Here is a 14158-nt window from a genome sequence, read left to right as displayed (position 1 = left end):
TGTGTGTGTGTAGAGGTGTGTGTGGTTAAAACACATCAGCCTGCGGTCGCTCTTTAGCCTTTCTAATGATTCTGAAGGTAAACACAGCGAAGGCGGTGCGTGAAACGCGGTGCGTGAAAGGCACTGCGCGCTCGTCTTCTCAGAGGCTGAGTTAACCCTCCCGCTGCCTCCTGGTGCTGCAGAGATTTCATGAAGTGAAGGAGGTTTTCCTTCTATAAAACAGCTGTGGGCAGCAGATACTGTGAGTGTCACGGGCATTAATACATAGATCAAGGCAGATTGGTGCACAGAGTCTCCTGTTTTGCCAATCCGGTGCTTAAACAAATATAGCTCTACACCCCTGGCCGAAATGTCCTTAAAATGAAGTCCGACATTTTAATTCATGTCCTGCCAACACTGGCAGGACAGAAGGCGACACGCCCGTTCTAAGCCGTGTCCCTCACTCCTCACATCCCAAGCTGCATCCCCAGAAAGTGTAGGCCTATTATGTTGTTACATCGTTTCAGATGTTATGTTTCAGTTGTGCTCTTGATAAACCATTAAAACAGTAAAAACACGTTCAGTTTCCTTTTGCTTTTTGTGTCTCCTGTACACCAAAACATATCCATCTGTGATGGAAAAAGAAAGTAATCCAAAAGTAATCTAAAAGTAATCTGATTACGTTACTTTTTTAAGACGCGTAACTGTAACTGTATTCAGATTACTTTCAGAGCCATGTATTCAGTAATCAGTAACTGATTACATTTACAAAGTAACCCTCCCAACCCTGTGTGTAAGGAGCTTAAGAGCCGAGGCTATAGGCTAAGGAGCAGGACATCTGTAAGAAGTTGACCAATCACAACAGAGCCGGCCATCCAGAGGGATCTGGTTTCAGACCCAGGGTGAAAAGAGGTGCTGCAGCACAGGCAGTATGAGAAAATTAAAGACCTTTTTGAATATTAAAGCATGGAAATGTCACAGTAGAGGTACAGCATACAAATATGAAACCTGAAAATGACCTTAATAGGGCCATTTCAATAAATATATAATTTCCTCTTTCTGGAAAAGTGTGTCAGTGATTTTTTTCCCACCAAGTTGTTAAATTAAAAAAAAAGACCTAAACTGAACCGGAGCCACACCTCATTCACACCAACGCAACTCCGGTTCAAGCTCCGTGCTAGAGCTTTTCAGGTTCAGAACCGGTTCTTCGGTTTAGCTCCGGCTCAATTCACACTGGCCATTGTCCGACTGGTGCTGCGTCATTGCGTCATCGTTTGCGTCATGACGTAACCGTTTGCGTGCCTGCTTCATAAAGCCAAACTACGGAAACCATGGCGGAAACCCCTCACAGCTGACACCGACAACAACAACAATGGCCGATTGTGCTCCAGCTTCCTCTGTACCTCTTCGGAAGACCAGATTCCCAGTAGGTATGGTAGTAGACCACTGCTGCTTGTTAAGTTTCTCCATCGTTGTGTACAAACTGGATAAAACTCCGGCTTTTTGTTGTTGTTCAGGAGTTGATCCCGCCCCTGCCCCCGCCTCGACGTAAGCGTGATGTATGCGGTGCTTTTGCTCAAGCCGGACAATTTTTTGGTGCTTGAAGCGAACCGGATTCCGGAGCTAAGAGGCTGCTCCGCTGCGGTGTGAACAGGAAAACCCGGTGCTTTTCAAGCTCCAGCTCCGAACCGGCCCTGAAACACCGTTGGTGTGAATGAGTAGAGTGTGTGTCTCTTTTTGGGCTTCAGTGTGGTTCAGTAATATGGAGATGAAGCAGCAGAGAGGTGCAGCTCTTCAAAGGGCATGTGTGATCACAGAGCTGGACCAGATGTTAGCTGCCTGATGCTACTGCTGCTGTCCAGATGGATATAATGGAGCCACCAGAGCTGGGTAGGGCTCTTTTAAAATGTAACGGTTTAAATGTCTCCTGCAGAAATAATGTTTCAGATTTACTAGATGCCTCCATATGGGGTAGAAATATATAACCCCTGATATGTTGTTGCTCATCCTCCAGCTCAAAGCACTCAATGGCAATTTCAGGTTGTTATTCACTGATGATTTTTAATTTGCCTGAATGAGGGAGTACGCATGAGCCAAAATAATAATTTAAGGCTTCATAGCATGAAACACCGTTCTTTACTTTGGCAATGAGCAGTTAGTGCACAAAGAAATGTTATTCATGTGAGAAACGGTATGTTACTTTCTAATTTTCTTCACCCTCTCAACAGTCTTCAGAGCTACCTACCACAAAACCATAAGGCTCACATCCTGAGTGCACAGAATACACAGTAATAGGACCAAGTTTCACAGAGAAGAGAACATATAGGACAACATGACTAGTAGTGTTTTTTGAGAACTTGCTGCTTTTTACCTGTAAATTATTGGTTTAATTAATGATTGGAACATTCCTATAGATTTGACGACCACACCACTAGGCGTTCCGTGGTCTCTCTCTCTCTCTGTTTACAGGATCTGGTGCTGTGGGGCCGGTGTTGTGTCAAATTATGCACAACCGTCGTGAAATGGTCCCCTTGACACGGGAACGCGCATTTGAATGTATAGTCTGTTATTCTATGTTGTCTTTTTGATGGTTGGGTTGTCGAATCCTGGATTTTGCATTCATTCGTCACTTTTTTTTCAGTTAATATTTTATTTAATATATGTTTTTATTGAATTGTGACGTCCTGTCTGTATACTTTTGCTTGTACTTTACAATGTATTGTTTGTATCAAGTGCTTGAGGGTGGGATTCATATTTTTTATTTTATTTTGGGTGGTGCTTTTTATGAACAGCCTGGTTGCCACGATATGCACCCCTTGCTATCTCTGACAATAAACGTGTCACATACTGTACATGAAACTTGCTCCATTTATTGGTATAGTCCTACCCTCCAAAGTGCTTGAGGGTGGGATTAATAGAAGCATCTTTTTTTGGGGGGTGCTTTTTAAGGCAGGCCAGGGGGTGCATTTCAGGACGGGGGGGCATCATTTTACACAACACCGGCAATTACCTGATGAGCTGCACCTGGGTCGTTGAGTGAGGCCACTGTCACTTACCTCAGCAAAGTTGTAGGGCAGGGGACTGTGTGTGCTGTTGAGGCCAAAGTGAGTGTGATAACTAAATACCCAGTTCCCACCACCAAAAAATAACTCCAGTATTTCCTTGGTTTAGTTGGGTACTATTGCAGTTTTTGTAAAAACTTTTCAACTGTGGTAGCTCCCCTGATGGATTTGCTGAAGGGAAAAGCCCGTTATGTTTGGACATATGTGTGCCAGCAGGCTTTTGGTAATGTCAAGTCTGTTCTGTCTTCACCTCCTGTGCTTGCCGCTCCTTGCATGGATCAACCTTTCCAACTGCATGTGGATGCAAGTGATGTCGGGACAGGAGCTGTTCTGTTCCAAGTTGATGGCAGTGGGGTGGATCGCCCTGTGAGTTTCTATTCTAAGAAATGTAACCCATTCCAGTTGAACTACTCTGTGATCGAAATTGAAACCCTCACGCTCATCTGGGCATTACAGTATTTTGACGTGTATGTAGGCTCTAGTGTTCCTCTGATTGTGTACACAGACCATAACCCCATCGCTTTCTTGCACTCAGTTTGTTGCCCAAATCGCAGGTTGATGCGGTGGATGCTTTATCTACAGGCCTATTGTCTGGACATACGCCACATTAAAGGTTCGGATAACGTGGTGGCCGATGCTTTGTGCTCCGAGCTCTTAAAGTGCCTTGTTGGGAGCCGGAGTTGATGAGATGGGAAGGAGGAAAGTACAGGAACTACAAACGGTCGGTACAGATACAAATAATGTCAAGTAAAAGAAAAGGAAAATATGTGGGGTAAATTGGGATGTTTACTGTTGGTGGGTCCTGTTGGGTAGTTAACGGTGTTCTGAATGGAACTCTTTTCTTTATGGGGGGGGGGGGGGGGGGGGGGAGTGTGACGACCCCTACACACCACTAGGCGTTCCGTGGTCTCTCTCTCTCTCTCTGTTTACAGGATCCAGTGCTGTAGGGCCGGCAATTACCTGATGAGCTGCACCTGGGTCGAAAAGCCTATAAGAAGAGGGCCCAGCCGGATACGTCTCTCTCTCTCATTCCTCTCGCACACTCCCCGTGTGAGCTTCGTGTCGCAGCTGTCTTTTTGGTGTCCACAAAATAAAAAGGATTGTTATACTTTCAGACTACTACAAATATTGACTTTGATCACAACATTTCGACATTATTCTCAACAGTTTGATTTTATTCTTGACATTTAGACTTAATGCTGATAGTTCCTACTTTATTCTCAACATTTACATTTTCACTTTATATCCAAAATGTTATCTTTATTCTCAACATTTCATCTTTTATATCAACATTTTCATTTAATTTTCGACATTTAGACTTTATTCTCTGCATTTCGATTCCCAACATTTAAATATTATTTTCAACATTTCACCTTTATTTTGATAACTAATTTATTTTCTTATGGCCAGCCATATTCCCTTCCCTAGGTTTCTGCTATATGTGGAAAACACCACACATAACCCGAAAATAAAAAGCAGTTTAATGTGTAACAGAATAAATCACCAGATACATTTTAGCCTCACATGCAAACTCCTGCATGTTGTGCAGCTACACTTGGAATTGAAGCTCAGTTTATACAAAAAGAGGAAATAAAATAGGAAGGGGATTCATGTGATGACTGAAGGGCCACTTCGGCCCGTCCTGTGATGGAGCTGAGAGATCTTCAGAGCGATGGTTGCCAGGGGCGCCAGCATCACCTGTCCCAGACAAGGATGATATTAGACTCAAGCAGCTGGCTGCCAGACGCCTCGGATGCATTTCCTCATTAATATTTAACTATAAGGAGACATTAACTGTTTCGCTGAAATAGCTCAATTTATGAGATGTGCAATCACAAAGCAGAACATAATTATTTGGTCAACACTGACCTCTCAGAAAATGCTCTTTCTTCTTAAAATTGATTTGTCCTACCTAAATGATACACACGGCTTCCATACCATTGATTAAACACTTAAATTAAACATTGAAATACTGTTTGTAAATGTGTTGGCTTTCTCTGGCAATGTCGTATATTAAATCCCAACACATTTGTAGACATTTTTTTTTTTTTTAAAGTTTAGATTATTTTTTGTCGTCCCAAAATAGCTTCAAGTTGTAGTTGCACATACAGTACTAGGACTGTTTCCTTCATTGTTATACAAAACTGTGAACATATCATATAAATATTGCATTGATTCAATCATTGTAGAGCCATAGGATACAATGAGCCTCAATTACTGTTAAGTCACAACCAAGCTTCCAAGAGTCATGGTGTAAGTCATAGAGTAGTTGAAAGTATAATATGTGTTGCATTGAGTTCTAAGAATGTACTAATAATACCTATCACAGTGTTTGCAATGGTAAGGTAAATGAGACTACAGTATGAAAAGGTTTTAACAGTCTTTCTGGGGAGGTAAAGATGGAATCAGAGCACAAATACAAAAAGGGAACAATGCAATGTACTATGTGTCACTGAAATGCTGTAAAACGATCAGCTGACTGCCAACAAATAAAATCTCTCTTCCTCTTACTGTCTGTTCCTCATGCTGCTTTTCCATGGAGGTCACCTGAGAAGTCTTATATGCTCTTACACATGATTGGCAGAAGATTGTTTTGCCAAGAGTTTGAATAAACGTGAGTGAGTGAGACAAAATTGCATTTAGGGTGTGGCATTATGAAGGCCAGTGTTTACCAGTTGAAAAGAGACTGTACAATTAGCCAATTTGTGTTTAGACTTTAGCAAAAATGTGATTCAGATTAATTTCCTGCTGATTTTTTTTAATTATGCCTAGCATCTGGGTTCTCGTTGCTGATAAATGAGCTTCAATTTTTCAGGACATGTGCATAGTTTGATTTTTGTGAGTTTACAATTGATAACGCCGGTTATCCCTGCCATGTTCCTCTCTACCACATGGCACTTCAACATCTCATATAGTGCAAAATGATGAGGCCTGTCTCAGACTTTAAGCTTTCAGAATTTAATATATTTACCTGTATGTCTTCAAAGATCTGCTCCTTCTCGTAGCTGTCTATGTAGATTCGGACTGTCGCCCCTTGGCTGCCCGTCCCACTGAGTCTGTAGATGATCCGAGAACCATCAGAGAAGATTATCCGTAAACCCTGCGGTGAAAAACAGCCCAATACAGACTAAGTGAAGCTTTTAGGATCTGCAGGCACAGCTGAGTAGCTCCAATCAGGTTACATCCAGTATCTGTACACGTAAAAAAAACGGCATTATTACAGGAATACAGCTCAGTGTGTGTACCTGGTTCCTTGAGATGCTGCTGTCCACCGGGTCTGTGTACTCAAAGTTGTCTGCTTTTTCCACTTGGTAGATTTTGTCCTCCACAGCAAATCTCTGCTTGACAAAGGACTTGTCGGCGATCAAGATCTCCAAATCCTCCATCATCTCACAGGCCGCATCTATGTCTATGTTCTCATAGTCATATCTAGACAGAAAACAGAACACTTATTCTGTTACATGAGTATAAGAGCTCTTACTCTACAGTGGTCTCAAGTGAGTTTAATGGGAGGCCAACGCTATGACAGGCACCATCCACCAATTTCCAAAATAATACTCAATAAATGTCTTTCTGGAACACTTAGGGGATTTTAAAGTCCATGGATTTGTAAATGAATTACAATTAACTGGTGAATCATTGACGTGAATCAATGCCAATTGCACATTTAATGAGGCTACTTCCTTAACAAAAGACACAAAATATGAAGGAAAAGTAAATAATGTCTCCATGTGTGTTGACTCAATAGTGATAACATTAACAACATTAACAATGGGTTACATTCCCGAGGTCCTTCTTATCTAATCTTATCTTATATTATTGTGTGAGAGAGAAAAGCCTTTCGAAAGTAATACATAGAGTCTGAAAGTCTTAATGCAGAATATATATAATATATCTGGTTACATTTGGTACTTATTTCCACAAAGGGAAATACTGTTTTTAGACAAATCTTATCTATCTTGTATTTACCAGATAGTGGACTTTAAAAAATATGTAATGTCACATACATTCCACTAGGTGTCAGCCATGACCTGCATCTTCTTCACCTGTATCTGTACCATAAATCCAAACTACATCCGTATAAATAAAAAATGAACATTATTTCTACTTGTTTCTTTCTATTTCCACTGCTTTGCTGATTTTTTGGTTTTTTAATAGATTATGGTGTAAACTCTGAACACAAAACAACAGATAAACAACACAGGTGTGTGGACGTCACACCTGGTGTAGTAGTTCCTTCCATATTTGAGCCAGTGTTCCCTCAGGATGTCCTCCACACTCTGCCGCCTGGAGGCCAGGATGGAGAGCCATGCCAGCACGGCCCACAGCCCGTCCTTCTCACGGATATGGCCTCCGCCTGAAAGACGAGATGTTATTAAATTACATTAGAGTCTTTTACCCCCGACACTAAGTTAATTCCAATCTTTTGATCTAATAACTTTCAGTACAGTACCTATGCCGAAGCTTTCTTCTCCACACAGAGACAGTCTGCCTGCGTCCATTAGGTTCCCAAAGAACTTCCAGCCAGTGGGAGTCTCATATAACTCTATTTGTGTTGCTTTGGCTACTCTGGGAATACAAGGAAAGAATACAGTGAACCTTTAAATTATAATTACTACTATTAATAATATGCAACTTATGCAAATGCAACAATTTCATTTAAATATATTGCGACATAAGTACTCTAAGTTTCACATGGCCTCAACTTAAAAAATCAGGGCATTATTAATGAGAATCTTATAAAATCTCACAATAAGATTCCAAAAGTATTCCTGATTCAGGACAAAAGGGAGTATATTTTTTGTTTTACTCAAATCTGTTGTGCACTGATGAACGCAGTGCGGTAAATTAAGGCATGAAAGCATGGAAAATCGTGTACAAGACGATAGAGTTTTACTTTTTTGAAAGTAATATCCAGTGCTATAATGAGACAAATAGTAATTTTTATTCATACACTTGAACTAAATTATAGGTTTAGTCAAGCTGTCGTTGTGGCAATTTCAAAAACAAATTGTGTTCAAAATAACACTGCAAACTGTCATTTTTTTACAAACACAATAATCCTTGACACAACTTTGACATGGTTTGTAGGAATACTGTCTATCAGTAGCAATACTTTGATCCCTTTATAAATCATTTCCCCCCTCTAACCTCACTCAGTGGTTGTAGAAGTTGATGGCTGTGTGTTTTTACCTGTCTAAGGCTGCGCTTGTGGGCATGCTGCGGGCGAAGCCTCTCACCCCAGTTTGCTGGAAGTATGGGATGCAGAAGATGTTGTCAGCAATCACAGCCACAGAGTCAGAAGGGGTGACGAAGAAGCCGTGCTTACCGAGGATCATGTTACGGTCCTAGAAAGGCGGACAAGGGTCAGAGATTATTTGTGTTGGTTTCATTTTAGAAAACCTAAAGAAAGACACAGCTTACCCCGTCACCATCAAATGCTGCAGCAAAGTCATACTGTTCGTCTCTCATGCTGTCAACCAGATCTGCAGCATGGGTGAGGTTAGGATCGGGGTGCAGACCCCCAAAGTCCTCCAGAGGGACACAGTTGATGGCAGAGTGGGCCGGGCAGCCCAGCTCCTCACAGAGTATCCTCCTTACATACAGTCCTACCACTGGGGAGAAGAGAAACAGAGATAAGATATAAAGACAATTATGAACTACGGAAGTCAAATATGGGGTTGTCTGAAATAGCGCAATTGGAATTAAATTGTATGGCTTATTTGAATACTGGATGCTGATTAATCGATTTAGAACATGCTGCAGTGGGCTTTCTTTTTTCTAGAAGACCACTGCTAAGGATAATAGACCGTTGCTATGGATAATAGACCGTTGCTATGGATAATAGACCGTTGCTATGGATCAAGGGACTATGTGTAGTCAAATCAACTTTGAAAGATGTCCGGTCAATTTAATGTCAACGGTGGCCAAACAAACATAATACTTTAAAATATTCATTTTTATATTTGTACATAGCACAAACTGTCCCTTGTGATGTCACCCATTGGTTTGTGTACCATGGTTTTGATTTTGTCTGATGGCTTCTCATCTTTTGGTGGTCTCAATCTTGTTTTGTTGTAACAAGGAGTGACAGGGTGATAAGGATTAACTGAAACTTTGATGAACTGAAAACACTGTCAAAGGGTTCAAGTTCTAACAATAAGATGTTGTGTTGAAGAAGGCTCTCAACTAGCAATTGAGACCATACAATGATTAGTGAAATATTCACAAAGGTAATAAATGAACTGAGAAATAGTGTAATTTTCTCATATAACTCATATGACTTCTATACATTCAGATTTTGCAACAGATGCCCCGGCTGGATATTTAAAATCATTTTTGCTTTAAGGCCCTTCCCCACTGGCTCAACTTTTTCAAATGTGGAGGTTCAAATCAAATCAAGTTTTATTTATATAGCACATTTATAAACGATTTTTGGTCGAGCCAAAATGCTGTACATAAAATAAAATTAGCCTACAGTAGAGACACTTTACAGCAAATACAACAGCACAGATTGTTCAGAATATCAGTATGACAATACGACACCCTCTGTCCTTAGACCCTCACATCGTACAAGGAAAAACTTCCAGAGAAAACCCACAGTTTAAAGGGAACATGTGAGAAACCTCAGGGAGAGCAACAGAGGAGGGATCCCTCTCCCAGGACGGACAGACGTGCAATAGATGCCGTGTGTAAATCCAAGAGATAATACATTTTACAGCATATAGACCGAATGTTAGGAAATGAATGTGTCTGTAATAGGTAGATATAAATAGGTAGATATAAAGTCACTGCCAGCTGTTGGTTATCTAAGCACAAAGACTTGAAAATACTACAAAAACTACAAAAGAGTTAGCGTGTTGATTTGTATTGTGTCTATGGCTTGAGAAATAGAGAGAAAGTCCAGAGCAAAAGCAGTAGGGGTGTTGTATCTTGTAAAAATGAAGCACTATAAATATAAATTCTTATGACTTCCTGTTAAATGTTGGCACAGGGGATGTGAGATCTGTTGGCCCATTAGATCGAGTTTCAATGTTTGGGGACGCTTTAAATAGCTTTAGTAACCTGATCATTTTGAATTATTCTTAACTCTCCTGTTGTCTTCGGGTCAAATCTGACCGATTTACTACTTTCATCAATCATAACTTTTTTGTTTAACATTCGATTGCATTAAGGCTTTATGATATCCTTCACAGTAGACATTTGAACATATAAAATTGCGGATCACCACTTTCATTGAATTTTGGATGATTTAGTCAACTTTGTAACACCATGGTGTTCCCGATGTGTCCCCCCCTTATGTGCCCATCCCCCACATGGATCACACCTGGCACACGCAATACATGTTCAGTGTCTATTCTTTGTATATTTACTGCAGTTGTTCATGTATACCAGCAGTCTGATACAATATTTACAGTTTGAAAGGGTGTTAAATGAAATGTGGTGATGATTAATGGTTTTTGTGTTAATGTAATAGCAGTTAAAACAGGACCGGTCAAATTTGACCTCGAACACCAAAGTAAGGCAAGGCAAGGCAAGTTTATTTATATAGCACTTTTCAACACAAGGCAATTCAAAGTGCTTTACAAAAAATGAAAGACATTAAGAAAAAGGCATTTAAAATCAGTCATTAAAAAGAAAAGCAGTCTAAGATATGAATAGTTCAATTAAAAGCAGCGACAAAAAGAAAAGTAAGGGGGGAACACCAAGACAATAGGAGGGTTAAAGCTAACCCTGCATGTTTAGACATGATAATCTTTCTGTCTTTTGTATTCAGAGTGACAGAGAATATTTTTGATGAGATGACATGCTCTTGGTTAATATCCTCTCACCTCCATGCATGGCATCCAGTCTGATCTTGATGTGGTTTTCTCCAGATAAAAGCTCCTTCAGCGCAGAAAAGTCAAAGATGTTCCTCAACAGGTTAGCGTAGGATTCCACAGAGTCCACAATTTCCACTGGACACAACAAACAGTAAGAAAAGTATACATTATTATCAATTAATAAATGATGAAAAGGATCACTGAAGAATATACGGAAGACCATTAGGGCCAATCATAGCAGAGAAGAATGTGCATGTTAAGAATAAAGTCAAAACGTTGCTAATAAAAATGTTTTTTTTTATTATGTGATAAAGCTACTGTAGTAGTTTGAGTTATTATCTAAAGTCTGTACTCCAATTAAATTCTAACATTTTATTCCCTCCTTGGACATTTTCCCCCTTTTACCAGGCCCTAATTCTCTTCCATACAAAAAGTGTGTAATCTCACTAGTTCATAAAATAAAACAAGTCTTTTATAAACGTATCAAGCATCTTCACGTAATAACATCAACATACCAATTTTTTTTTCTCTCATTACCTCTATCTTCTCCTATTTAAAGTAATGGGTGTCAGACAGATGTTGCACTTCACCTGAAAAGGGTTTGAACTTGTTCTCAAGATCGAACATCTGTTTGCCCAGACTGGTCAGATCCACCTGCAGTCCGGGGCAGATGGCAAACTCCTCGATGGTCCTGCTGATCTGAAAGATCTTGTTTGTGACAGCCTCCTTTGCTGGACCTACATGAAGAAGAATAGTCTCAACATAACACATGATATTGCATTTAGTGGTGTACTAAAGAACTGTAGACGATTGAGGATAATATAAGGTTGTTTTGGATATGAATGAATCCTTAATTGAATGTGTTTATCCCAGACAATCTTACATTTGATCTCATCACTGTGTCTAAAAGTGGCCTTGTTAACTTCTCTCGTAACACTATTTTTCTCTTGCCCCCTGCATGCTTCCTCCACTCCAGTTTCCATACCTCCGTTTGCAGTATTGAACTTTATGCCAAAGTCTCCATCAGGTCCCCCGGGGTTGTGGCTGGCAGTGAGGATGATGCCACCGATGGCTTTGTATTTCCTGATCACACAGGAGATGGCCGGCGTGGACATGATCCCGTGGTGTCCAATGATCATACGACCCACCTGAGGAAATGTCACACAGGTGTGTGAGAGTTGGCTTCGAGGAGTGTGTGTCTTAATTTATCTAAGTGGGGGAGGGAAGGGAATGTCACAGAATATCAGGTTTGGTTCGTCCTGCTTAAAGTAACTGGGACTTCATTTAATGAATGACAGTTATGGCAAGTTTTATTATGTGTGAGTGTAATTTAAATCTCTCTAACGATCCTACTGAGAAAGCATCAGGCGCTTTAAGGTTGTGTAATTTAAACCGTTGGATCACAGAGAGCTCATTACTGGACCTGGCAAGAGAATAGAAAACATGTTTCTTTTCTATGTGAAGGAGCCGTAGTTACGGGAGCAACTGGCTGCTGTTATATTGCATTAAACTGTCTTCTATCACTATCTTGCATTGATTACTCACAGATTCTGATGAGCAACGGCTCCCAATTGCAAATTATAATTGTAATTTCATCAGGCAATTGCACATGCAAGTATTTGGAAAAAGGAATGAATACTGATTTCATTATGCCACCTCCCAGGGCAAGTATAAGGAAATCAAGCAGCTCACATGCCTGATCATTCGGGAAGGAGTAGAACATATTTGAGTTGATGATGGAGTAACTTAACTTGCCTATGGAGTAAACCATCTCTCTTCCTTCTTATCTCGGTTAGGAGTTGCATTTGCCCATAACCGATTGGTCACCAGCGAAAAAATGGCTGCGGGTTAAGACTACGTTTGATCTGAAGTGCAAGCAAGCCATTTATCTTATTCTGGAAACAGGATTTAAATTGGGTGGAGTTTAAGGATGTGGGAAAAAGTCCAAATTGACTTACTAAATTAAGATTATACAAGACAAATAAATTAGTTGTTTTCAGATAGCTGCAAAATAATAAAACAATTTAAATAGGGGAGTCTTTAAATGTACTTTGGCAATATATAGTATACATTACATTTTACATTACATGTCATGGGACTCAAACTTGCTATCCCCTGATTCAAAGTCCAGCACACTACTGAGCCACAGCCTCCCTCATATATACTTAAGAGATATAAGAGATTGGTACAACTTATGGCAACAAAAGGATAAGAACATGGTGACACCCACGTGCTCACATCCGCCCACACATGTACACAAACACCAATTGAACAGCGTGCTCACACAAACACAAACAATCACACATGGGGACACTGACCCCGTTGGCAGCTGCCATCTGCACAATGACCTCAACAGCGGTTCTGTTGAAGAAGCGGCCGTCCCCTCCGACCACCACTGTGGATCCCTGTCGGTCCCGCAGGTCGATGGAGGAGAAGATACTCTGGATGTAGTTGTGGAGGTATTTCTTCCTGGACTGGAAGACATAGACCTTTTTCCTCAGGCCGCTGGTGCCGGGCCTCTGGTCGGGGTAGGGGGCTGTAGGGACCGTTAACACCTGCAGAGGACTGTTGTCCATTGTTTCAAATGTAACTCCAACTTAATGCAAGAGCCTAGAGAAGGAACGTGTTGTTCAGAGGGAAGTCCCCTGTCAGTTGACATGGGGAAGTGTACACAGGAGCAGAGTGGGAGTGTATGATCCTGACTCCTCCTGTTATTTCACTGTGGTACTTCTGAGGCCCAAAATAACCTTCCAAACTAATGTGTGTGCAGAGGCATGGGAGGTAACCGAAGACGCTCCTTCACACATGTGCAGGGAGATCACTGTCAAGGCTGCAGGCCCGGCCACAAAGCAGTGTGTTTGGGTGTGTCAGAGTGGAAGTACTGAGGTGTTATTGGATCTATTTGTCCGTCTGAACGGCTGCAGCTGTGCTCCATGTTCTGATATGCAAACAGAAGGATGGCATCTCTAATCTAGGAGCGCTATTTGAGGAGGGAATATTTCCCCTTTTTTAAAAGCAGACACTAAAGGTGAATATTGGAACATTTCAAACTGATGAAACTTCCAAAGTGTATTTCTCACCTTAACGAGGCCATATTATGCTTTTTGGGTTTTTTCCTTTCCTGTAGTGTTATAGGTTTTTGTCCATGTAAATGGTCTGCAAAGGCTACAATCCCAAAGTGCCCTCCAGAGGGAGATTCTCTCTGACACACTCCCCCCCTGCCTGAAACACCTCCATTGGACTCCTTTGTTTACTTCTGTAACATAGTGACATCACCATGTAACCCTTGTGCTT

The 14158-nt window shown here is 40.9% G+C and overlaps 1 protein-coding gene across 1 annotated transcript; it reads right to left on the bottom strand.

Moving 5' to 3' along the window:
• Window positions 1–4191: 4191 nt before the first annotated feature.
• Window positions 4192–13606, bottom strand: LOC117545455 (phosphoglucomutase-1-like). Its single transcript, XM_034215226.1, has 11 exons — window positions 13183–13606; window positions 11850–12012; window positions 11455–11601; window positions 10874–10999; window positions 8466–8656; window positions 8235–8389; window positions 7495–7610; window positions 7263–7398; window positions 6287–6470; window positions 6013–6141; window positions 4192–4739 (listed from the first exon to the last, which is right to left on the bottom strand). Exons 1-11 carry the CDS (start codon window positions 13438–13440, stop codon window positions 4650–4652), a joined length of 1695 nt encoding a protein of 564 aa, XP_034071117.1. The 5' UTR covers window positions 13441–13606; the 3' UTR covers window positions 4192–4649.
• Between the last annotated feature and the right edge of the window lie 552 nt (window positions 13607–14158).

Source organism: Gymnodraco acuticeps, unplaced genomic scaffold, assembly GCF_902827175.1.
Source record: "Gymnodraco acuticeps unplaced genomic scaffold, fGymAcu1.1, whole genome shotgun sequence".
Taxonomy (NCBI): Eukaryota; Metazoa; Chordata; class Actinopteri; order Perciformes; family Bathydraconidae; genus Gymnodraco; species Gymnodraco acuticeps.
This window is presented reverse-complemented; position numbering and strand designations above follow the sequence as displayed.

Bases quoted from the DNA above. Each gene is read 5' to 3' on its own strand.
- LOC117545455 (XM_034215226.1), bottom strand. From the start codon at position 13,440: ATGGACAACAGTCCTCTGCAGGTGTTAACGGTCCCTACAGCCCCCTAC. The intron at 8,390-8,465 runs GTAAGCTGTGTC...CCGCCTTTCTAG, and splicing joins CAGCATTTGATGGTGACGGG to GACCGTAACATGATCCTCGG. The intron at 6,471-7,262 runs GTGTGACGTCCA...TTTTCTGTCTAG, and splicing joins GGAAGGAACTACTACACCAG to ATATGACTATGAGAACATAG.